The 24615-nt window shown below is 64.3% G+C and overlaps 1 protein-coding gene across 2 annotated transcripts; it reads left to right on the top strand.

Annotated features, from left to right (window-relative positions):
* Nucleotides 1-115: 115 nt before the first annotated feature.
* On the top strand, nucleotides 116-24117 carry PIK3C2B (phosphatidylinositol-4-phosphate 3-kinase catalytic subunit type 2 beta). Of its 2 annotated transcripts, none has more exons than XM_042800080.1 (33): nucleotides 116-170; nucleotides 8473-9456; nucleotides 11120-11220; nucleotides 11341-11495; nucleotides 11641-11761; nucleotides 13820-13931; nucleotides 14040-14119; nucleotides 14215-14278; nucleotides 14516-14662; nucleotides 14974-15007; nucleotides 15337-15532; nucleotides 16470-16592; nucleotides 17433-17600; nucleotides 17803-17914; nucleotides 18024-18166; nucleotides 18970-19158; nucleotides 19270-19363; nucleotides 19439-19533; nucleotides 19621-19801; nucleotides 19886-19993; nucleotides 20081-20173; nucleotides 20296-20425; nucleotides 20712-20848; nucleotides 20972-21141; nucleotides 21312-21468; nucleotides 21565-21674; nucleotides 21790-21991; nucleotides 22116-22240; nucleotides 22347-22464; nucleotides 22676-22757; nucleotides 22861-22967; nucleotides 23053-23181; nucleotides 23263-24117. In XM_042800080.1, exons 2-33 carry the CDS (start codon nucleotides 8545-8547, stop codon nucleotides 23449-23451), a joined length of 4884 nt encoding a protein of 1627 aa, XP_042656014.1. In that variant the 5' UTR covers nucleotides 116-170; nucleotides 8473-8544; the 3' UTR covers nucleotides 23452-24117. The 2 variants fall into 2 exon arrangements, with proteins under 2 accessions (XP_042656014.1, XP_042656013.1); XM_042800079.1 differs by lacking the exon at nucleotides 116-170 and adding an exon at nucleotides 7418-7893.
* Nucleotides 24118-24615: the final 498 nt, after the last annotated feature.

Below are 24615 nucleotides of genomic sequence, written 5' to 3'. Positions count from 1 at the left end.
GCCGCCGTGCTCCCTCCCTCCCTCCCTCCCTCCCTCCCTCCCTCCTCTCCTTCCTCTCCTTCCTCTCCCTCCCTCCCTCCCTCCCTCCCTCCTCCCGCCGCCGCCGCGGCGCGGCCCCCGCCGCCGCCCGGCCCCAGCCCGGCCCCGCCGCCGCAGCCCGCCGGGAGCAGGTAGGGCTGAGCCCCGGGGAGAGCCACGGCGGGGGGGGTGGAACGACACAGGCGGGTGGTGGGAGCAGGCCGGCTCCTCCAATGAGCGGCTCGTTCCGGGTTTTCCCCCTAAAAAAAAAAAAAAAATTATATATATATATATATATTTTTTTTTTTTTTTCACCTCTTGGGAGGAGATGTGGGGGGTCCATCGGGTCGCGCACAAGGCAGCTGCGAGTCGTTCCCGCAACGCTCCAGCCCAGCCTTGTGTTTTTTCCAGCACTGAAAACCCCAAAAGCCCCGGGGAGGCAGTGGAAGGGGGTGTGTGTGGGGGGGGGTGGGGGGTGGGAGGGAGAGGAGAGGTGGGGGGAGATGTCCCGGGCGTTGCACCCCCAGGGCGCAGTGCGGGGTCTGGCCTCTTGAAATGCGCCGTCTGGGAAAGGGAGGGGGGGCGGAAAGTTGGGTTATTTTTACGAGCAGAACAATGAAACCGGTCCCCGTCAAATTGCAAAGTTGCCCGTCAGCAAAGTAGAGAGGCAGGGCTGGGGTTTCTGCTCTTTCCCATCATGTCAGAGCCCCCCCCGCGGGGACAGGGACGGGGACAGGGACGGGGACAGGGACAGGGACAGGCCAGCGCTCGAATGCGGCAGGGAAGGGTCAGCTCGTCCCACCAAAGCCACGGGGCAGGCATGGGCTTTAGGTACAGTGCGTGGGGGCAGAAAGCATTTCCGAGGATGCTGGGCGTGCTGCAGCGAGCTGCGATGCTCCCTCTGCTCCTGCAGTACGCAGCTCTGGATCCTGAACTTGCAGAAATGTTCATGCGGGTATTTAACAGTAAACTCCAGAGATATGCGAGCTATTACCCCTAAGAGAAGGAGATATATTGACTTAACCGCAGCTATTTGTGTGTGTAAGGCCAAGCATGAATGTAATTGTTCAGAGGATCTGGGCCGGGGTAAACTAGCACTAGTGCGAGCAAGAAACATTAATCTTTCCTCCCAAAGCAGGATGGAGAGGGTAGCAGGGAGCTGTGGGGTGAGGGAAACCTGCCTGGCAAATGGGGTACCCGGCTCTCCCAGGTTAACCGCCCCGGCGAGGCGCCTGCCCCACCTCGCCTTGGGAGCACCCTCCTAAATACCAAGTGAAGCCAGGTCGGGGAGAGGTGGGAGCGGAAAGGAGGTGCTTTTCCAGCCATGCAGCCGGGCCGCCAACCCTCCCCGTGTGCTGCAGTGTAAGTCGGTGCTCCGCGTGCGTGCGCGAGCGTTGCCTGGATGCGTGCGGAGGATGCGTGTGCAGCCGGTGCGCGCCGGCACCCCGGGCTGCAGGGCAAGGGATGCGTGTGCGAGGCCGGGGTGCTGGCCAGGCCAGGGTTCCCGGGGTGCTGAGCCACGGGAAGGGACCACCTTGTAGCAGCAGCAGCAGCAGCACCCACGGCCCCGTCCTGAGTGAGGTGTTTCCCTGCGTGTCGGGTGCTCTCGAGGGGCTGCGTGTGACCGGCCTGTGTCTGTGGTGTGTCCTTGGGCTGTGGCTCTCTCCCACAGCGTGTAAATCCTGGGGGCTGATCCAGGTTGAGCAGCCTAAGGAGTCAGTTCCCACTGCAGGCTGGGCCGGGTCTGGTGCGCAACGTGGGGCCAGCCAAGCCCCCTGCACCCCAACAGGGTGCTGTGGGCAGGGGGGCGGGGGGTGGTACACGCCGTCTGCTGCATGTCCTCAGTGCACCCCGCTGGTTTGGCTGCGGGAGCATCTGGATCAGGGGGAGCCCCGTGGAAGCAGGGGACAGCCCTGCGCAGCGTGTGGCGCGGATACAGCTGCAATCACAGCAGCAGGATCCGTCCCGCGGGGCTCACCCAGACCCCTGGGCAGCACCCTTCCCCTGGGTGCTGATGCTGAGGCCGGGGAGGTGTCGTGTTTTACATTGCTTGGCTCTCCTGAGTGTATACAGAGCTCCAGCCCCTCCTTGCCTAGCTGAGCCCCCACGCAGGATCGGTGCCGGTGTGCAGCTGGGTGCACGTCCACCCACGCCGTCGCGCAGCCAGCCACGCTGTGCCGGGGGCTCAACGTAGAGGAAGCTGAGATTTGCATAGAAACCGAGTGCCGGAGCTGCCGTGCCGGTGAGATCCTGACCGCCAGCGTCCCCCGGGGAGGCTGAGCACCGAAAAAAAACCTGACCCTGAGGACGGGTGCTAGGCGCTGGAGCAGGGAGGGTTGAGTAATTTGGAAAGTCCAACCGCGGGTGTGCCCCGGGGCCAGGGAGCGAGAGGAGGCACGGGGTGTTTTGGCCCGGTCGTCGGAGCTTCTGTGGGGCTCAGAGCTGTCACACGTGGGAACGTGGGGGGGTTGCGGCGGTGGGTGGCTTTGCGGAAGGGTCCCACCCTCGCTTCTCCCCCACACCCCCATCGCTTCGCAGGGGTGCTGGGTGAGGTTCAGCATCTCCTGTGCAGCCGAGCGTGTGGCTGTCGCACCTCGCTGCAAAGGGGGGGCTCTGACATCCCCCCACCCGGGCTGCCTTCTGCCCCGTGCCTGGCCGGGACACCCCACTGTCCCCTCCTCTGTCCCAAGGTCGTGCAGGGCTCTGGGTGGTGCCTCTGCAGAGCAACCTCCTTCGGCTGCCCCACGTTGGGGGCTTTCCCATTCAAACCCAACCCATCTTCCCAAGGCAGGATTTCCTCCCAAGGGTGGAAAAACATAGAAAAATGATGGAAAAGCCTTTGGCATCAGCCAGCTTTACATCCTGCGTCCTCCGGAGAGCTTGGACCGGACTGGACTTTGCTCTGCTATTAATAGGAGACGTATTGGCTTGAAGAGGAAGAAACTCCTCCTGCCGTAAGTCAACAGGTTGGAAGCGAGCAGCACTGGCTGTTTTTAAGGTGTTTGCTCGGCTCGGCGTGTGCGGGACGGCAGCTGCCTGGTTTTATTTTGCTGCCCATAACGAACGGATCGGATCCCGCAGATCTCCAAGTTGCGGCGGATCTGCCCCGGCGATGGGAGCCTTCGGGGTGCGTGGAAAGAGCCGCGTCCTTCGTGCCCGGCCCATGGTGAGGGCGGCTCCTGGGTGGGGCTGGAGCCTGGCCCAGGGACCCCGGTTGCGGAGCCTGGTCCTGGGGGACAGGGGTGAGCTCCGGGCCCTTCCTATCACCCTGCCAAGAAAAGCTGGTGACAGATCTTGGGGGGGGGAACCAGCTCCAAACCCGCTCTGGAAACACCCAGGAGCGCAGCCCCTCGGCTTTTGGAGTTCAGCTTTTTATCTGCAAACTGGGGAATACAAATAGAGATGCCTGAAAATGTCTGCAGGGGTTGGTTTGGGGTAGAATCATGCTGGTTTTGCTGTGAGCCCTTCCAGAGTGTTGGTTTTGCTGGGCTTCGGGTTGACGGATGGTGTTTTGGCTCCGGGAATCAAATGCTCTGGGTTTCGGTTTCGTTTTTCAAAGACCTTTGCGACCAGGTTCCTTTTCTGGAGCTCCGTTTCCAAACTGGGGTGAAAATCCTGCATTTTGCCTGTGTCGAAACACCACCTGGAGACCCACCCAAAAGGGCTTTCCTTGGTCACGACATTGCCCGGGAGGTCCCAAAAAGCCGTTTCCCTCCCATTTTGAAGGGGAAGTGGAGAACTGAGACCAGAGAGTTTCTTTTGGAGTGGAGGGAGCTGGGTCCTGCCTGCTCTGGGGGGTGCTGGAGCTAGTAGGGGGGCCTGGGAAGCTTCCCCCCCCCATGCCACAACCGCATGGGACGAGGGGCTGGCTCTGCCCCGCAGGTCTAGGAGCATCCCCGCTGCTGGAGGACAGCCCCGGGGTCCAGCGTGTCCGGGGACCTTTGTCACCCCACGATGTGCTGTGACTCGCAGTGGAAGCGATGGCATGTGGCTGGAGACGCATGCCAGGAGCAGGCTCCGTGTCCCCGCGGCAGAGAAGCCCCCCCACCCTCCTCCTGGCCGGGCAGGGGCCGCTCCGGCGGCTGGGAACGCGGCAGCTCGCCCCGTTCAGCCGGAGCGGCAGGATGGATGGATGGACCCACAGCCCCAGAGGTGAAGGCTGGTGCTTTATCCTTCTCACGGCCGCTCCTCCCTCCCCGCGGGATTATAAATGGGTGTGAATTGTCTCCCCTGATAGGCATAACCTCCATCCCTGGCTCCCACACCCCGGGGAGGTGCCCCTCCGGGGCTCGCTTTGCTTCCTCGCCCTCAGATGTTTGATGTCTTCCCAGATGCTTCCGACGTTTCTATCTGCTCCCAACGCAGCTGCCGGCGAGGGGGAAGGGAGGGAGGGAGGGATGGGGAGAACCGGGGGTGCACAGCGAGCCCCCACCGTCCGCAGCGGCTCTGCCCCGGGCTCCCGTCCCCTGGCACGGGGAGGCAGGGCTGGCTGCGGCGTTTGCTCAGCCATGGGATCCCGTAAGATGATTTTCTGCTCCGTTTCCCTCGTCCTTCCCCACGCCAAGCAGGTGCTGCTCAGCTGCTGGGAGCAAGGGCGGGTATGGGGTGGCTGCAGGCGGTGCCGAGCTCCCCCCGGGTCCCCCCCTCAGCCTGCCCCAGTCCTCCTCACCTTCCTCCCAACCTGATGCTCAGCTCTTTGCGCAAGGGCTGAGATCGTCCTTCCCTGTCCCACAGACGCTGGGTGTGGGGCCAGGGAGGGCCCTCCGGGGAGCCCATGCATCCTCTGCCCCAAAGCTCTGCAGAAAAGTCGTCCCCAAGAGTCGCCACAGAGCAGGACTGGCTGGTGTGGAGGGATTTTGAGGGGGGCTAACAAAGCCCCTGAGCCCTGAGGGGGCAGGGTTTGACCGCTGCCGTCAGGCTGGGCTGCTCCTGGGTGGATCCAGCAGTTCTGGTATTTGAGAAATAAACTCTGGGGGATCAGCCAGCACTCAGGAATGAAAGCCTCCCCCGAAACCTCCCTTTCCTGCCCATCCGGGGTGGGTACCCCAGGGCGCGGGGAGCCCGGGAGGTGTTGGCCAGGCAGGAGCTGTTTGCAAGGGAGAGAACAGGGTGAAGCAAATGTGTCCTCAAAGGGCGTCTGAGCTCGGAGCCCACAGGGACAAGGGCTTTGGATTCTCCAGCCATAGCTGCAGCGGGTGCTGATGCTGAGAGCCGGACAAGGGGCCGTGCTGCAACCAGCAGATGCTCTGAAATCGCGTTTGAAAACGCAAGAGGTTCCCGAAAGAGGATTTGGAGTTGGTTTTGCTGCCCCTTGGGCTCAGCGCTGATGTTCTCGAGAGCTGTCCCCTAGAGGAAGCTGGCTTCGTGCAGCTGGGCAGTGCGGCCAGGGGGAAACGTCCCTCCGCTCTGCTGATGTGGCCACGGTTGCTGGTGGGTTACACGAGGGATGGGATGCCTCTGTGTGGCTCCCTGCAAGGCTGCAGTCTCCGTTATGGGGCCATGCTGGTGCCAACTGTAAAGAAAATTGTGTTAGACCATAATTCGGGGCTTAGGGCAAAGGGTTTCCGGTGGACAACTGGTTTTCCCTCCTGTGTGCCTCCAGCTGAGCTGCACTAACTCAGCGCAGTGAAGCATTTCTCCGAAAGGTGGGATCCCAGGCTGGATGGGTCTCCTGAGGCTGACGTGACCGTGGCAAATGCCAGGAAATTTAAAGTCAGAAAATTATCCCGATGTTATTAGTAGTAGTATTTTAAAGAGGAAAAAATCTGCTTGTCTCTGCTCCTCTGGAATTCAGCTCCTGCCTCAGGAGCTTGCATACTGAGACCTAACCCGCAGCTCGCAGTCCTGGGTAATTTTTGTAACGGGCTGCTGGGGGGCAAGAGGAGTTTGGTGGAAATGTGAGTGGCCGCTCACCAAACCCCCCCAGTAAGGTGCTGGTTAAGCAGCAGTCTTGCCCCTGGCTGAGGATTTGGAAGGCGACCGGGAGAGTTTGGGGCTTTTCCACGTGGTTTTGCATCACTTCGGTGCAGCTGCTGCGCTGGCTCAGGAGGGAAGGGGCCGGCTGCCTGCTCGGGGATGCTCACAGTGTCCCCAGCAAGGTGACATCCCCCCCGGGTTGCGTGCAGCCCTCTCCTGCGTGGATTTTCTCTGGCTAGTGTTGGCACTGTGGGGTTGCTGTGCCGGGCACGGGCTGAGCCTGCCTCCCCAGCCCCATCCCCGTGTCTCAGCCGCTCTGACGGTGCCCGCCCAGCTCAGGTTTGGGGTTGCTGCCCCGGTGTGGGTCCAGCTGCATCCCGCCGGCACACGCGGGAGCCTCGGCTCGACCAGGCGGGAGCATTTCTCTGCTCAAAACGTCAGCAAGATGCGGATGCTTCTCTTGGAGACAAGAATGGGTTTGTGGCTTTGTCAGCCACAAAAATCGGCTTGATTTTATTGCTTTTGGGTTAAAAGCAGGTTTTCTTTGTTCAGTTTCCAGAAGCCCAGGACTGCCAGATTTTGGGATTTCTATTTTTCCAGGAAAAGCCCATGGCTGCTGGTAGGGACCAAAATGCCGGGGAAGGGAACGTTTCCAGCCTGTGTCCCACTCACCCCCGAAGCCATTTTTTCCAGTTAGAAAGCACAAAAAAAGCTGGTTGAGTGAGGTCCCCGGCCAGCCTGGTGTTGGGGGCCAAGAGGGGACCCGTGCCGGCGAGGGGGGTCAAACCCACTTCACTTACAGGAAATGTGTTTGCAGCAGGCGAAGCCTGGGCCAAGCTAATTAGCAGCCATCTGGTCCCGGGGTCAGGAGGGCCCGTTTGCGGGTGGTTGGTGTGTCTGGGGGGGGCTGCTGCGAGTGATCATCAGTGACCGGGCTGGGAGGGGACAGTGGGGACCGGCCTGGTGACAATGGTGATGCTCCACCGGGTGCTGTGTGCTGGAGGAGGGTGGTCGCCGGCACAGGTCAGGCTGGAGGTGGTTGCCCCGTGGGGTGGGGTGGGATGTGGGGGGTCAGAAAAAGCAGCGGGGTCTGCCGGTCCTCTCCCCGCTTCTGCACTTCGTGGTTAAGGGTTTTTCCACTCCCCGCCGCCACGAGCACTGAAGGAAGGGCCTCGGGTTCAGCGATGCCTGCAGTGCTTTCCAGCAAAAACACTTGCAATCACCAGGAAGGGGTGGTTGCACCCTTTCACCCTAAATCAGAGCATTAACCAGAGCCCTGCGTGGTGCAGAGCAGAGCCCTGGGTGGCAGCCGAGGTCCCGTGTCCCCCCCTCCATGCTGAGGCTCCTGAGCCAGCCCTGGCCGGAGCCCGAAAACACTCAGCTGCCTCTCAGCTCTAGAGATTTCAAGTGCTGGCCGTCTCCAGGGGCTTTGGGCTCACTCCACTTTTCTGTTTAACATCCACTTCATTATTTATTTTGCTAGGAAGGGAAGAGGAGGTGAAACATCCTTCCCCGGGGGAGCGCGGTGCTGGCCGGGCAGAGCGGAGCCCCCCCTGCGGTCACCACCCTCGGCGAGTTTTGGTCGGGGGCCAGGGAGCGGTTTCCAGTCCGGCTGTTTCGCTTCTCCGCTTGCGCAACCCAACGCTGCAAAGGAGCTGGGTTTGGAGGCTGTGCGACACCGGGCGCTGTGGAGAGGCTCGGAGGGACCCCCGGCTCGGTTCGAGGGGGGGCTGGAGCAGCCGGTGGTTATTAGAACCGAGGGTGGTGCCCGGATCCCCATCGCCGTGCCCCATTTCTTGCTCGCTGGAGCAGTCTGGGCTGGTCAGTGCTGGGGAATAGCAGCGGGAGGCGGTGGGCACTCACGGCTGTCCCGGGCCATCCACGGTTCCCTCTGCTGACACGGAGTTTGGGGACGGGGTGCTGTGGCCCTCAGGCAGGGAGAGAGCAGCGGGCTGCCAGGTAAAACCCTCGGGACCAGCCACGGGAGGTTGGTGCCTCGCTGCAAACTGACTTTCTTCCTCTCCCGTGGGCATCCTGCCCTGTCTCTTCCTTGTCCTTCTCTCTCTCATCTTTTCCTTTCTGCTTCCATAATCTTCCGAAAGCTGGCGGAGACTATCTTCGTCTCAAAGCTGTGATAGTCCCGAGATGAGCAGGGCAGCTCAGAGCCACATCCTGGGCATCAGCACCACGGGGAAGCCTGTGCCGGGCCGCGGCAGCGGGGTTGCAGGTTGAGTCAGCCCCAGCTGCAGGCGCTGGCCCCGCTGCCCTCCCCTCTCTGCGTCTTATTTTGTCCTTGGGGAAATACGTCGGGCTCCAGCAATAACCCCAGCAGCTGCTCTGGGGCCAGCCAGCCCTGCCTGACTGGTGGCCACAGGGTCCTGGCGGGGCGGGCAGCAGCAAAATCTTTATTTAACCCATCGCCTTGCCGAGCCCCCCCCCGAAACGTTTCCTTTTTTTCCATCAGAGAGAGGAAGGGCTGTACCACCAGCCGACCTTCCTTATCGCAGCCATTAACCCTTGCCTTTCCCCTCTGCCCAGGTGGCTGGCGGTGCAGCATGCCTTTCTCCTGACCCCTGAGCCCGGGAGGAAGAGGTCCTGGTCCCCGGAGAGATGTCTGCCACGCGCGGCAATGGGGAGCACTGGAAGTCCCTGGAGTCGGTGGGCATCAGCCGGAAGGAGCTGGCGCTGGCAGAGGCGCTGCAGATGGAGTACGACGCGCTCTCCCGCCTGCGGCAGGACAAGGAGGAGAACCGGGCCAAGCAGCGGGGAGACCGGCCCCTCATCTCCTGGGACGACCCCGCCGAGAGGAACGGCTGCGCTGGCATCAAAGCGGCGCGTGGCCTCTCTGGCTCCGACCCCACGCTCAGCTACAACGTCCCCGTGGTGCCCGAGGGTCCCCCCGCACCCGGACCCCCGCCCGGCCCCAGCCCCCCGCACCCGGACCCCCAGCCCTGGCTGAAGGGACCCCTGGCCGAGGACTACCTGTACATCTTTGAGGGGTCAGGAGGGGATTTCCTCGGGGAGCCCCTCAACGGCACCTCACCCCACGACAGCGGGGGCAGCTCCCCTAAAAAGCTCTCACCGCCTCCGCTGCCCCCCCGGCACCCCCTCTGGAGCTCCCCCGAGGGGACCCAGCGCTCGGGGAAAGGATCCCCCCCATCCTCCAAAGGACCCCAGCCCAGGGACATCAACATGTTCTCGGCGGCCCACGAGCGGGCTCACGGCAAGCTGCTCGGCCGCCGCATCTCCGAGGAGGATCCCTACGGCATCGCCGACTACGGCGGCATCAACGACGCCATCACCTGCCTCAACCTGAAGTCCACCTACGAGTCGGAGGTGCTGCGGGAGGCTGCCCGCGGCTGGAAGGAGGGCAAGAGCATCTTCGAGAAGGAATCGAGCGGCAAACCGGTGGCCCGGAGCAAGACCATGCCCCCCCAGGTCCCCCCCCGGACATACGTCTCCCGCTTCGGCAACCGAAAGAATCTGGCACCAAACAAGAACCGCAGGATCTCCATCGATCCGGTAAGAGGCTTTTCTCTCCCTGCCTTGGAGGCGAGACTGGGATGGAGCTGAGGTGCTGGGGAGAGCCGGGAACTCGGTGCCGGGGGTGCGAACGGGGCCGTGGGCGCCTGTGGTTTTGCTGCATTTCCTTCATTTCGGGTTGGTTTTATTTGTGCCATCACTGAGGCTCCTTAGGGTCCAGTTTGCATCGCGGTTGGAGGCATCCGCGTGCCGAGACACCGTCCCTGGGGTTAGAGACCTTTCCAGATTGCGCCGTTCCCCAAGGGGTGCGGGGTCTTGCAGCCGTGGCCAAAACCCTCTGGGGTGGGTGAATCAGGGCTGGGAAGCCAAGAAGAAGGGCAAGTCCCACCCGGTCATCATCCCCCGGCTGCCGAGCAGGTGGGATGCTCCTTGTGCTGCCTCTTCTCTGCATCCTCGCACCCGGGAGCTGCCCAGACCCCGCAGCCAAATCCCAGTGCCCGGTCCCAGGGCTGGCACAGCACACGAGTGCCCTGGAGCTGCCGCGCCGGGGGTGCAGGCACGCACCATCTCCAGAGGCAGTGCTGCAGGTGGTTTGCAGCGGGCTCGCGTCCCGCCAGCTCACAAAATGTCATAAGATCCTCCGGAAAGAGCCGGGAGTCTCCTCCCGAGAGCTGAGCGATCGCTTTCCTGTTCGCCTCGCAACATCCTTTCCGAGCCCAGCTCCCTTCTTCCCTTCACCGAGCAGCGAGCGGGATACGCCTCCCCCTCTGCGCCCAGGGACACTGGGGGGGCTGCTGGCGCTGCCGCCATCTCTCTCCTGGGGCTGCTGAACGGGGAGAGGGGACGCAACCGGCTCTGGTGCGGTGCGGCTCTTCCCACCTCCAGCAAGAGGAAGAGATAAATAACGGGAGAAATCGCCTTTCTGGTGGGGTCCCCCCTCCCCAGGGAGCGAGGGATGCAGCTGGGGACTGCTGGCAGGGGCTACGTAAGTCACTCTCGGCTTTCTTAGTACCAGAAACTAATTATAAAACAGCATTAAAATTGTCTTTAGCGGCTGCTGTGTTCTCGGCCTTTCTCTGCCTCCTGTTAGCTGTTGGCTGGGTTAATTGCTCTGACAGTGGGGCCATTGTTCACTGGGAAAGAGCGATGGAGGCCCGGGGACCCCCACGCGCGGGGGGGAGCCTGGCACGGCGGTGCCGCCTGCCCCGGGAGCGGCGTGCGGGGCCGGGCGTGGGCAGGGCTCTGCTGCAGCACCCCGGTGGCTTGGGGATGGTCCCTGCCCATCCTGCAGCATCCTCGGCTCCGTCTCTGCCCATCCCTTGTCCCCCTGGGGAATCTCCCCGATGGGGCGTTCGGAAGCAGCCTGGAAACGGGCAGGTTTGTGGGGAGGGGGCTGGGGGCAGCGAGACTTCGGGTCTCCCTTCTCCCAGCCGTGGGGAAGGTGCCGGTGCAGACGTGGGTGGTGCATCCTGTGGCTGGTGCCCTCCTGGCCCAAACCCCTCCTGTGCTGGCCCGTGTTCCCCCCCACACACTGCTGCAGAGCTGCCTTTCCCCCGGCCGCAGCACCACTGGGGCGAGCAAAGGCTCTCGGTGCCCGATGCTCAAATGGGGGGGATCCAACAAAGCCCGTCCCCGGTGGGCAGTGGGCTGGAGCCCCCAAGGACGCTGCAGCCAGCTGACGGGCTCATGCTTTGCCCTGTAGGTTGCCCCCCGGCCGCACTCCTTCACCAACGGCTACGAGCTCTTCGAAGTCTCCGAGGAGCGGGATGAGGAGGTGGCAGCTTTCTGCCACATGCTGGATGTGTAAGTACCCGGCTGGGGTTGGAGCATCCCTTTGCAAAACGCTCCAAAACAGGCGGGTTTTGAGGGGTGAGGCAAAACCCAAAGCAGGGCAGCATCTCCGACCTGTCCCTGCCTCTGCAGGCTGCGATCCGGCTACAGCACCAAGGACTATTCCCTCACCGGCTTGGTGTGGAACGCCGTCAACCTCAGCCCCGAGCAGCTGGGCCACGGTGTCAGCCTGAAGGTGACAGTGGTGTGTGACAGCCTGCGGGAACCCCTCACCTTCACCTGCGACTGTAAGTGCCCCACGCCGCGCTGCTGCTTGCCCGTCCCCCCCTCGAAGCAATGGGGGGGGGGGGACCCCAGCAACCCCCCAGGTGAAGGTTCACAGTGGGGTCCCACCATCCCTGGGGCTCATGGAGCTGCTCCCTCTCCCCGCAGGCTCCTCCACCGTGGACCTGCTCATCTACCAGGCGCTGTGCTACACGCACGACGAGCTGCACACCGTCGACGTCGAGGACTTCGTGCTCAAGATTTGCGGTTTGGAGGAGTTTCTGCAAAAGTGAGTGTCGGGGAGGAAGGGGGCGGGGGACACACAACACAACCCCGGCATCCTTGGGGTTCACGCGCTCGGCTGCGCTCGCCCCGTGCGTGGCCTTGGCTGGGTGTGATGGATGGTCAGGGCCGATCCCGGCGTGCGCAGCAGGAGCCTCTCTGCTCCCTTTCCCTGCCCCCTGAGCCGCGGCGATGCTCTTGCCAAAAGCAGCATCTTGGGAACATTTTTCCCGGTGGCAGGGTATCTGTCACGCTGACCCCCCCACGTGCCTGGAGAAAGGCCTGAAAACCAGGGAGCTGCCAAAAAAGCTCTTTGGAGGAGTATTAATAACAACCACGTCACCGAGCAGAGCAGCAGAGCCTGGCTTCTCCTGGCCTGTTGTTTAAATTTCAGAAGACGACGGAAAAGGGACATGTTTTGGAGGGAAACGGGTGTGGGGGACACGGGAGCATCAGGGCTATGGTGGGCTCCCTCGGCTGCAGAACTAGGGATGGGTGATGGGGCCTGAGACCCGCACAGATCCCTCCTGCTCTTGCTGCCTTTCCTGGAGGAAAGCTACGTTTCCAGAAGGGTTTGGGGGTCTGACGGCTCGAGAGAGCTCTCCGCAGAAGAAGGTGCAGCAGCCATGCATGCACAGGCACGCGCTGTCCTTCCCGGCGGCTCGGTGCAGCGAGCCAGCTCCCGCTGCTGGAGAGCTGCCCTGGGGCTGGCCCTGCCATGGGGAATCTGCGGGAGCTTTGCCACGGCCTCCAGGAGCTGCTGGTTTAGGCCCTAAAGGGGCGGCTGGGAATTGCTCAGCCCAGGAGAGCCCAGCACGGCAGCCTGAAGGGGTTGTTCCTGGTGGTGCTGAGCCCTTGCGCTGCCTAGCAGCTCAGTGCACGCGTGTGCATGCGTACACACGTGTGTTTGCACGCAGCGGGGGTGCAAATCCTTAACTAAGCCGTGGGTACAGCGGCATTTCCATACAGCAAACCTCTGCTGCGGGTGGCTCGGGGCTGCCAGGGAGCAGCCAGGGTAGGATGGATCCAGACAGCTTGGAGGGCATTTCCCAACCTCCTGCTTTTTTGGCAGGGAGCAGCATCCTGGGCACGGAGCAGGACAGTCCCCAGCGAGCATTTCCCCGGGAGCTGGTGCGGGCAGGCACTGCCGTATCTCCTGGGGCCCTCAAAGGACCTCTGAGAAAGCCCCGGGACATAAAGCCCTTTTTGTTGCCAATCTTTTCTTTCCACATCTTCCCGTGGCAGAGGAGATGCTGCAAGTGCCAAAACCCTCCCAGCGGAGCCAATCTGGCCCCTGAGCTGCTGTCACTTGCTGCCCGTTTGCTCTTGCAAGGCGCGGGGGGAGGCAGGGCCGGGCAGGGGGTGCTCAGGACGCCGGCCCCGTGGGTGCCTGTGCAGCTGGCTGCGGGCAAGGCTTCCTGCAGCACCTTCCCCACGCACCTCCTCCCCATCCACTCTGTGTCCCTGTCCCCTGCAGCCTCGTGAGCCCCTGGGGGTGCCTCTCCCAACAGCCCCCCCCCCCCGCATCCTGCCTGGAGCATCCCGCACCCCCTCAGCAGCCAGCCAGGGCTGAATCGGCTCATTCTCCCCAAAATTGGGTCTGGATGGTGCGCTCTACGGGTCCTGCGCTGGGGCAGGGGGGCTTCCCATGCTGGTGGGCATGGTGGGACCAGGTTGTCACTCCCTGCTCCAGGGCTCACCCCCCCCCCCAGCTCCTGCTGCCAGCCGGAGCATCCTCTGGCTCCCGGGGTTCACACTCCGCTTCCCACGCACCGGCGAGCAGGTCCAGGCATAACAAACTCCTCCGTGCCCGCTCCCAGCTCCATCGCGCCGGCTGGGCCGGGCATGGCTTTTTGGAGGGTGTAGGAGAAGGAGAGAAAACAATAGCTTATTCTTTGGGTTTCCTAGCACAAGCAGCCCAGTGGCATGAACATTCGCAGGCGAGGCGGCCGCAGCCGGGCACCAGGCCGATGCTGTCTGGCTGCAGGGCTTGGGGATGGGGCACCCCGGGTTGGATTTTGGGGCATCCCCCCATGGGCTCAGCGGGCGGTCTCTGTCCCCGCAGCAAGCACGCGTTGGGCAGCCACGAGTACATCCAGCACTGCAGGAAGTTCGACATCGACATCCGCCTGCAGCTGATGAAGAGGAAGGGGGTGCGCAGCGACCTGGCCCGGACGGTGGGTGCCCGGGGGTGGGGGGCAATGCGGGGATCCCCCCTGCCATCTCCCTGCTGGGGGAACGCCTGTGCGCGGCCGAGCTCCGGCACAGCATCTCTCCATCTCCAGGCGAACGACGACCAGAGCCCCTCCACCCTCAACCACTACATCCACCTGCAGGAGAGACCCATCAAACAGACCATCAGCAGGTAGGGGGGACGGGGGGGTGGGGGGACACCGGTCCCTCCCACCCCACGCCGGGTGCTGGCCTGGCTGGGGCTCAGCTCTGCTCTCTGTCCCCTAGGCAGGCGCTGAGTCTTCTCTTCGACACCTTCCACAATGAGGTGGATGCTTTCCTGGCAGCCGAGGTGAGCACGGGGGATGCGGGGGGGGTGGTATTTTTGAGGCCACCCTGACATATTTGCTGCAGACTCTTTCCCCTTTTGGTTATGGGGCTCAAAGGGTGCATCAGAGAAGGGGAAGGGCCATGAAAGTAGGGGAAACTGAGGCACGGGCTCCCGGTGCATGGCGTGTGGGCTGCGAGGAGCAGCCCCTGCCCCCTCGGCTGCCCGGGGGTCCTGTGTCAGCCCCCCTCTGCCCTCCAGGGAGACTTCCCACTGAAGGCAGAACGGGTGATCCAGTCAGTCATGGCCATCTGCAACGCCCTGGCTGCCGTGGAGTCCCAGGAGATCACAGCAGCCCTCAACCAGATGCCCCCCTGCCCCTCCCGCATGCAGCCCAAAATCCAGAAGGTAAGTGATGGGCGCCGGGGAGGGGCTGGTCCCGGCGGGTGTGGGACCTGGGGGCTCAGCTGGGAGGTGCAGAGGGGAAGCAGATTTTCACATCTGACTTCTTTCCCTCCTTCCTCCCGCCGTACCACGTGGAAAATTCCTCAATAGCTGGGAGCAGGCAGCTGCCTGGCCGTGCTGCCTGCTCCGGCCGCCGAGGAGCCCGGGCTGGTTACGTAAAGCGGCTGCCTTGGCGAGCTGCTCCCCGCCGACAGCGCAGGGCTGATTCTGATGTTGCTCTTGTGGTTTCTTTTTTTTTTTTTTTTCCTCAACAGGATCCAAATGTTCTGGCCAAGAGGGAAAATCGAGGTATTTCTGTTCTCCTCCTCCCCTTCTGGGCTCAAGTTCTTGGTGCTTTTAATCTTCAAGCCCCTCCCCCGCAATTATTAAGGCCAAAAATGTGTTTGAAACCGTTCTGGTTAAGAAAAGAGGGTTTATGGAGGCGATGGCTGTTGTTCCTTCCTGTGAACTCAGCAAAGTGGGAAGCCTGAAATTCTTCCTCTTACTCGCTTTGTCCCGGGGGAGACCGGCCCCGGGGTCCCTCCAGCACCCCGACCGCAGCCCAGAGGGATGCTGCGGGGCGGGGGCAGCGGGGCCGGCGGCCACCCCGTCTCACCCCGCTCCCACCTCCCCTTCAGAGAGGATCGTGGAGAGCCTGACGGCCGCCATCCTCAACCTGGTTGAGCTCTACTGCAGCACCTTCAACGCCGACTTCCAGACGGCCGTGCACGGGAGCCGGGAGCACGGCGTGGCGCAGGAGGCTCGCCTGCTCTCCTGCCCGCTCTCCTTCACCGTTTACGCCACCCACCGCATCCCCATCACCTGGGCTGCCAGGTAAGGGCAGCCGCCTGGACCTCCCTCAGCCTCTGCCTGCCCATCCTGGGGCTCACACCCCTGTTAAACACACCGTAGCAGCCCCTGGGTGGCTGAGGAGTGTGTCCCTCTCTCAGATTTTCAGCAGGCGTGGAGGGAATAAGAGCTAAGCCACCCCAAGCCTCCTCAAGGGCTGGAATATGGGGATGCTGGTGCTCAACAAGTGATGAGGGATGCTCGGAGCCAGCTAACGCCAGAGCTTCAGGGTGGGGTGGGCTCTGCCGTGCTCTCCCATCCCAACCCAACAAATTCCCCGGGGCTGCAGCGTCGCTCCCGGGCTCGCCGCCACCCCCGGGGGGGGGGGATGTGACAGATGGCCCCGGTGCGGCAGGGCCGGGCTGCCCTCACCCCACGTCCACGGCGTGCTCCTTTGTTAGGTGCCTCGGTGCCCGTACCCGCTTTCGGCCCCGCGTTGGGGGACGGCGGGGGTCCGGGCGGGCGGCAGGAGCCCACGGCGGGGAGGGCGTGCGAGGCAGCGGCGCCGGCAGCAGCCGCCCCGCCGGGGACCCCTCGCCTTTGTCCTGTCCTTAATGTATTCCCCTTGGTGACTGGCTCTGAACAAAGCGGGTAGCCTGGGAAATGCCGGCATCCCCTGACCTCCGGCGCCCTGCAGCCCCCCTCCCCGGATTGTCACTCGGCACCTGCCACATGGCAGGGCCCCCCCGGCATCCCCCCCCCCCTCCGTGTGATGGTATGTGTGGTGGCATATGGTGATGGGGACCGGGGCTCCCAGCTCTGCACCCCCTCCCTGGCGCAGCCCCTCTGGAGGGTCAGCACCTCCATCCTCCCCACCCTGCTGATGCAGGATTTGCCCCGTGGCAGGGTGAACCCCTGGGTACCGGCTCCCCTGCCCCAGGCAACCCCCCCCAGCTCACAGATCTCTCCGTTCCCCTTGCAGCTACGAAGATTTCTACCTCTCCTGCTCCCTCAGCCACGGCGGCAAGGAGCTGTGCAGCCCCCTGCTTACCAGAAAGGCCCACGTCTACAAATACCTCTTCCACCTCATCATATGGGACCAGCAGTAAGGCAGCACCCCAGCTGTGGGGTGCGCAGGGGGTCCCAGTGCCATGCCCAGCAACGCTGCCTTCCTCCTCCTCCCCTGCTCCAGCAGCTCCTCTCTGTGCCTCTCCCCGGTTTTTGGGTGTCAGAACCTCTTGTGTCATCCCCAGGAATAGCACCAGCCCGGGCGCCAGCCCTGCCCTCCCCGGACCTGTGTGTTTGCACCCAGGAAAGGGGATCTGCTCCCAAAATAGCCCCAGGAGCAGGCAGGGAGGCTGTGCCAAGCCTTCGCCACGCCTGGCATTCGCAGTGGCCCGGGGAGGTGGGGATGGGACAGGATAATTTTAGAAGGCGCCGGTGCCCCCCAAGGACAGGCGCCGAGCGGCCAGCGGGGCACCGAGCCCCCTCGCAGGGCGATGCCCTTCCCGTGCCCACCCACGGGTGGGATGTAGCTGCTGCCCTGGGCTCTCCGGGAGCGTCGGAGAGGAGCCTCAGCCCCAGGGTCCCACGCAGCCCCCCCTGGCCATGGGATGAGGTCAGTGGGAGGTGGTGGCCACCCTGCTCCGTGGTCACCTTCCTGGGACAGAGAGCAGCAGGACTCCCCAGTGCCGGGGGGAGGCATGGGGTACACGAGCAGCTAGCTCTCCCCAAACCTGGCTGCCCCTCCTGGGGTGCAGACACCATGATGCGGGACCTCCATCCCGTGCCGGGGGGGGGGGGGGGGCACGTGGCAAACCCCAGTGCCAGCAGCAAAGGCGTCTGTGTGTTGGGCTGGGCTCTCCCAGGGCACACTTGGCATTCCGAGGCGGGGGGCTGGCCAGTGCCACGGGGCACGGCTGAGCCACCGGCTGCTCTCTTGCAGGATCTGCTTCCCCGTCCAGGTGAACCGTCTGCCACGGGAGACGCTGCTCAGCGTCACGCTCTTCGCCGTGCCCGTCCCGCCCCCGGGGAGCTCCTCCGACGCCAACAAGCAGCGGCGGGTCCCCGAGGCCCTGGGCTGGGTGACCACCCCTCTCTTCAACTTCAGGCAGTACGTGGGGCGTCCCGCCGTGACAAGCACAACGAGGGGCTACACCGGCATCCCCGGGGTGGGGCAGGAGGGTCCCCAGCACCGTGGGGTCCCCCAGCGCCTCGGCTCAGCGTGGGGACAGCATCGCTGCAGCGGTGCCACCCTCCTGCCCCGCCAAAGTAGCCCCCCCAGCGCCAAGCCCTCACCCCTTCTTCTCCTAAAGGGTCCTGACCTGCGGGCGAAAGCTCTTGGGCTTGTGGCCGGCGACCCAGGATAACTCCAGAGCCAGGTCGAGTGCCCCCAACTTCAACCAGCCCGACAGCGTCATCCTGCAGGTACGTCCTGGGGGTGGGGGGAGCCTGGGACACACACACCACCCCCCCCACTCCGAGCCCTGTGCGTGGCCCCCCCCCCCCCCCCGCTCACCCTCTGCCTCTGCCCCAGATCGACTTCCCCACCTCCGCCTTCGAGGTGAAGTTCACCAGCCCGCCGGCGGCCGAATTCAGCCCCAAGTACGAATTCGGCAGCCTGGGGGAGGAGGACCAGCGCAAGCTGCGGGAGGCGATGCAAAAGAAATCGCTCTACTGGTAAGTAACCCCGGGCAGGGCTGGCGTCACCCTGCCGGGGGGGGGTGGGACTCTGCTGATACACCCCCTGGCATGCACAGGGGGGTATCTGAGGGTCTGATCCTGCCTCTGGCTGCTGGCGGCTGGGGATGAGGCTGGAGCCCGGCGTTTGTCAGAGCTGCCCACAGCTGCCTGTCATCAGTCCTCCTGTGCTCTGCCTTCCACAGCTGCCCCTTTCTGGGGAGGGTCCCTCCAGCCATGTCCCCCCCCAGGAGGGACAGCTGCCCAGCCCCTCATCCAGCCCAGCATGGCCAAACTGGCTGGAGCCCTCCAGCACTGGCTATAAATGGGAGGATCGGGTGTCAGCAGCTGTGCCAGGATCCACTGCGCAGGATGGTGCTGACGCTCCTTGCAAAAAAAAAAAGCCTGGGGTGTACAGCCAGCCTGGCTGGCTCGGGGGTCCCTGGGCTGGGGGGACAGCCGTGCCTGCAGTAGCTCAGTGTCACCCCTGTGCATGGGTGCTCGGGTCCTGGCTTTGGGGACAGTGTCGGGGTATGGGGAACCCCCAGCATCCCACAGACCTGCCTGCTGAGCCTGCCCCAGCCGGGGAGGGGGGCTGCAGGCAGGATCCTGCTCTCCATCAACTCCTCTTTTTCACGGGCAGGGCTGTGGCGGGGCAGCAGGGAGGGCTCGGAGGGGTTTATCGGTGTCCCGTGCGTGGCTGGGGGGGCAGAGGGATGCCGCATCCCCCACCTCCCAGCCCCATCCCATCCCTCGCCCCGAGCCTGAGCCGTGTCCCCCCCCCCGTCCCCTCGCTGCCGTAGGCTGATGGACGCCGACCGCAAGCGGCTCTGGGAGAAGCGTTACTATTGTCACGCAGCGCCCGGTGCCTTGCCCATGCTGCTGGCCAGCGCGCCCAGTTGGGAGTGGGCCTGCCTGCCCGACATCTACGCCCTGCTCAGCCAGTGGACCTACATGAGCCATCAGGATGCCCTGGGGCTACTGCATGCCACGTAAGCCACCGGTGGGATGCATGGGGGGGGGGGGGTGTGCGGTGTGGAAATGGGAGAGGGGGTGGCGGGGGGGGGGGGATGCTGTCCCCATGACGCCTGTCCCGGCTGCAGGTTCCCAGACCAGGAGGTGAGGAGGACGGCCGTGCAGTGGATCGACTCCATTTCCGACACCGAGCTGCTGGATTACCTGCCCCAGCTGGTCCAGGTGCGTGGTGGGACCGGGATGTGGCATGGGGTGCGTGCCGGTCCCGCTGTGCCCCAAAACGGTCCCCCTCTCCAGGCCCTGAAGTACGAGTGCTACCTGGACAGCCCGCTGGTGCGCTTCCTCATGAAGCGAGCGATCTGCGACCTGAAGATCACTCACTACTTCTTCTGGTGGGTTTGAGGGCGGGGTCGGGAGCGGTTTTTGGGGCGGGATTCCCCAGGGCTCCACTTGACCCCGTGTGCCCCTGCTCCGAGCAGGCTGCTGAAGGACGGCCTCAAGGACTCCCAGTTCAGCATCCGTTACCAGTACCTGCTGGCCGCTCTGCTCTGCTGCTGCGGGAAGGGGCTGCGGGAGGAGTTTGACCGGCAGTGCCTGCTCGTCAGCACGCTGGCCAGGCTGGCCCAGCAAGTGCGGGATGCTGCCCCGTCTGCGCGCCAGGTGGGTGCCAGGGCGGGTGGGAAGGGGTGCGAGGGGGGTGCCGGGCTGTGTTTCATCCCTTCCCACCCCATGCCCACCCCGCAGGGCATCCTCCGCGAGGGGCTGGAGGACGTGAAGCAGTTCTTCAAGGCGAACGGGTCGTGCCGGCTGCCGCTCAGCCCCAGCCTGCTGGTGAAGGGGATCGTGCCCCGGGTGAGTGCCGGAGCCGGGGGTGTCGGGGGGGCTCCTCTGCCCGCCCCCGGCTCACCCTGACGGGCTGCACCTTCCTCCCCGCGGCAGGACTGCTCCTATTTCAACTCCAACGCTGTCCCCCTGAAGCTCTCCTTCCAGAACGTTGATCCCCTTGGGGAAAACATCCGGGTCATTTTCAAGGTGAGCCCGTCCTCCTGGTGACGCCCAAACCCCCGGCATGGGTACCCCAACCCGCGTGGGGCTGGCTCAGCTTCGTCCCCACTGTCCCCCGGCTCTGATGGCTCTTCCCCGCCGGCTCGCAGTGCGGTGATGACCTGCGGCAGGACATGCTGACGCTGCAGATGATCCGGATCATGAACAAGATCTGGGTGCAGGAGGGGCTGGATATGCGCATGGTCATCTTCCGCTGCTTCTCCACCGGCCGCGGACGAGGTAACTGGGAATTGGGGCATCCCCCGGTGGCATCGAGCCCCAGGTCACCATGCTCAGGGGCTCGGGAGGGCGCAGGAGGTCCTGGGGCTCTGCTAGAGAGGAGTTGCTGCCAGTAGCTGTGGTCCACCTTCGGGTCTGATCCCACCAGCTCATCTGTAGGAACGCGGCTTTGCAGGCTGTCACTCAACAGTGATGAGCGGCTGGGTTGGTGGCAAAGGGGGGGCTGGGGTCTTGTTGCCGCCTGGGTGGGATGGATGGGTCTCACCCTGCTGTCTCGGGCTGCCAGGCATGGTGGAGATGATCCCCAACGCCGAGACCCTACGCAAAATCCAGGTGGAACACGGCGTGACGGGCTCCTTCAAAGACCGGCCGCTGGCAGACTGGCTGCAGAAGCACAACCCTGAGGAGGATGAGTATGAGAAGGTGAGGGGGAGCCTGGCAGGGTCCCTGCTCCTCGTGCTCCGCTCTCCAGGGACAAGATCCCTTGCTTCCCAATTTGTCCAGCCTTCCTCCATGCCTGGTTGCTCCTTCCCTCCCTCTTCCCAGGCCGTGGAAAACTTTATCTATTCCTGCGCCGGCTGCTGCGTGGCCACCTACGTGCTGGGGATCTGCGACCGGCACAATGACAACATCATGCTCAAGACCACCGGCCACATGTTTCACATCGACTTTGGCAGGTTCCTGGGCCACGCACAGATGTTCGGCAACATCAAGAGGTGAGAAACGCCTCTGGCGTCTCCTTCCCCCCCTCGCCTGGGCTCATCCCTGCGGGGCTGCGGCTCTTTCGCACTGGGGCTCACCCCAGTTTTGTGGGGTGAAATCTCATGCTGTGGTCCCGGTGGCGGGTGCCCCGCGGCCACGGTCACCTTCTGTCCCTGCTCTGCAGGGATCGGGCGCCGTTCGTCTTCACTTCGGACATGGCGTACGTCATCAACGGGGGGGACAAGCCCTCCAGCCGCTTCCATGATTTCGTCGACCTGTGCTGCCAGGCCTACAACCTGATCCGCAAGCACACCCACCTCTTCCTCAACCTGCTGGGGCTGGTGAGAGCCGGGGGGCTGCACGCCCGTCCCCCCCCCGGGCACGGCAGCGGGGTCCTCCTGCCGCCACCTGCCCTGACCCCCTGCCTTGCCTCCCAGATGCTGTCCTGTGGCATCCCCGAGCTCTCCGACCTGGAGGACCTCAAATATGTCTATGACGCCCTGAGGCCACAGGACTCTGACGCCGATGCCACCACCTACTTCACCAGGTAGAGGACACGGGTGGGTGACGGGGCAGGAGAGGATGAAGGACACCCCATGGAGGGAGACAGGGGCACTGGCTCGGCGCTCCTCCGTGCTGTACACGTGGTGGCCTCGTTGCAGGTTGATTGAGTCCAGCCTGGGCAGTGTGGCCACCAAGCTCAACTTCTTCATCCACAACCTGGCGCAGATGAAGTTCACGGGCTCCGACGCCCGCCCGACCCTCTCCTTCGCCCCCCGCACGCACACCATCAAGACGTCCGGCCGGATCCGGGACGTCTTCCTCTGCCGCCACGAGAGGGTCTTCAACCCCAGCAAGGGCTACGTGAGTGGGGACAGGCAAAGGAACAACTTGGGAGGTTCTGTCCCAGTGCTTCTCCCTGGCCCCATATGGGCTGGGGGCACCCCGGGGGGTCCCCATCCCACGTCACAGCCCCATCTCTTCGCAGACCTACGTGGTGAAGGTGCAGCGGGAGAGCCCGGGCGATGTGACCTTCGTGCAGCGCACCTTCGAGGAGTTCCAGGAGCTGCACAACAAGCTGCGCCTCCTCTTCCCCTCCTCGCTGCTGCCCAGGTACAACCCCCCCCCCCCCCCCCCCCCCCGACCCCAACAGACCCCCACATTGCCCCAGGGCTCCCCCACCACCCCCCCGGGCTTTGTTGAGTGTCCGTCCCCACAGCTTCCCCAGCAGGTTCGTCATCGGGCGGTCGCGGGGAGAAGCGGTGGCCGAGCGGCGGAAAGAGGAGCTGAATGGCTACATCTGGCACCTCATCCACGCTGCCTCCGAGGTGGCAGAGGTGCGGAGCCCTTGGCGGGGGTCCCAGCAGGGTGGAGGGGGGGGCTGCTGTCTCCCAAAAGGTGGGGATGGCACTGGGGACACCAGCAAGGTGGGATGGTGCTCGGGGACCAACGCGCTGCGTAAAGCGCACCGGCGCCTGCGCCGGTCCCGAACGGGCGGGGGACACGGTCACCACTGTCACCCGCTAACGTCACCTCCTCTCCCCGCAGTGTGACCTCATCTACACCTTCTTCCACCCCCTGCCACGGGACGAGAAGGCGGCTGGCACTAACCCGACCCCAAAGCCGGCAGGTAATGGGGCTGGGGGCAGTGCTGGCAGCCGGCTGGCAGCATGTGGGGCGATGGCGTGGGGGACCCCATCCCACCCGTGTACACCTTCTCTCCTCCTTTCCAGACGCCACGTGGGCTCGGCCCCTGGGGAAGGTCGGCGGGGAGGTGAAGCTCTCCATCTCCTACAAGAACAACAAGCTTTTCATCATGGTCATGCACATCCGGGGGCTGGTAGGTGCGCGGTGCCCCATGGCAGTGGGGCGGGGGGTCCGCCCCACCGCTATGCTCACAGGGTGCCCCTCGCCCTGCCCCACAGCCGCCGCTGCAGGATGGCAATGACCCTGACCCCTACGTCAAGACCTACCTGCTGCCCGACCCCCAAAAAACAACCAAGAGGAAAACCAAAGTGGCCCGAAAAACCTGCAACCCCACTTACAATGAGATGGTAAATGGGATGGGGCTGGGGCTGGGGGGGGGGGGCCCAGGGGGGCCGTGGCTGAGGGTCTGCCCCATTCTGCCCCCACAGCTGGTCTACGACGGGATCCCCAGGGGGGACCTGCAGCAGCGGGAGCTGCGCCTGAGCGTGCTGAGCGAGGAAGGCTTCTGGGAGAACATCCTCCTCGGGGAGGTTGGCATCCGCCTGCGGGACCTCGACCTGGCGCAGGAGAAGATGGGCTGGTTCGCCCTGGGATCCCGCGGCCACGGCACCCTCTGAGGTCCCACCGCTGGGGCTGGGGACCCACGGCACCGCCGCCGCGGCCCTGCCCGCCCTGGGATGCGCCCGTAGGGACCGGGCACCGATGGGCGCTGCCGCGGGCGTCTTCTTTTTTAAGTTTACCTTGTGTCAAGGGAGCAACGCGGGGAGGGAAGGGCAGGGAGGACCGGTGGGGCGCTTCGGGGAGGGTGTTTCTTCCTTTGGGATATCTGTATTTTAATTTTTTTTTTTTTTTTTTTTTAATAACGAGTAGCGTGCGGCCGGGCACCGGGGCGGAGAGGGGAGGCGTCGCGGAGGTTCGCTGTGGGCTGGGGGTGCGTGTACCCGCAGAGGCCCCGGGTAACAGCTCCAGCCAGGAGCTGCCTGCCCGGAGCCGGGCAATTCCCATCGCGGGGAATTTGCTCCCAAAGGAGAGCGGTGTGTCGGGGCCGGGCACGGTGCCGGCTGACCCCCCCATGTCCCAGGAAGGGGACCGCTGGGCCACCCTTCCCGTCCCCAAGCCGGCGGGGACATCTGTCTCCCTAAAGCCGGGGACGCCTGCGCCGGGGTGCGGGCTTGGTGCCTGTGGTGCTTTGTTTACAGCGAGAGCTCCGTAAACGGACGAAATGTTTCTCAGGATCGAGAATAATGAACTTAACCTTTATATTAAAAGTTTTAAATATTGTATCTAGTGGGAGTTGGAGGGGCGGGGGGGGGCGGGGGGGGGGGGAGGTGGAGAGCAGCAGCCTGGCCCCGCGGGTGGCTGCTGGAGCTGGCACTCTCCTGCCTGTGACACGGTGGCGTGAAAATAAAGGAGGTAAAACGCGTGGGGTGGTGCGTGGGCCCTGCCTGCACAGCTGCCCGCCGCAGCGCTCAGGAGGCCGAGTCCTGTCGGGGGCGGCGACATGGCTCCCTCAACTGCCCCCCCCCCCGCCCCGCCCCGGTGCACACGGGGACCCCCGGCCTCCTCCTCCGGCCCCTCTCCCCAGTAATTACCCCTCAGCCGCCGTTCCCCGCCACTTGCAGCCGGAGCGGCCCCGGGAAGCGGGACCGGGGACGCGGGGTTGTGGCGGCCCTTCCCGCCCCACCGGCGGCGGTTCCCGCCACCACAGGGGGCGCTGCGGGGCGGCGCCCACCGCCCTCCGGCTGATGCAATCGGCGGAGGGAGGAGGCGGGGCTTCCCCC

This window comes from Tyto alba, unplaced genomic scaffold (assembly GCF_018691265.1).
Source record: "Tyto alba isolate M040663 unplaced genomic scaffold, T.alba_DEE_v4.0 Super-Scaffold_30, whole genome shotgun sequence".
In the NCBI taxonomy this organism is placed as follows: Eukaryota; Metazoa; Chordata; class Aves; order Strigiformes; family Tytonidae; genus Tyto; species Tyto alba.
The sequence above is the reverse complement of the archived record's forward strand: the minus strand, read 5'-3'. Positions and strand labels throughout refer to the sequence as shown.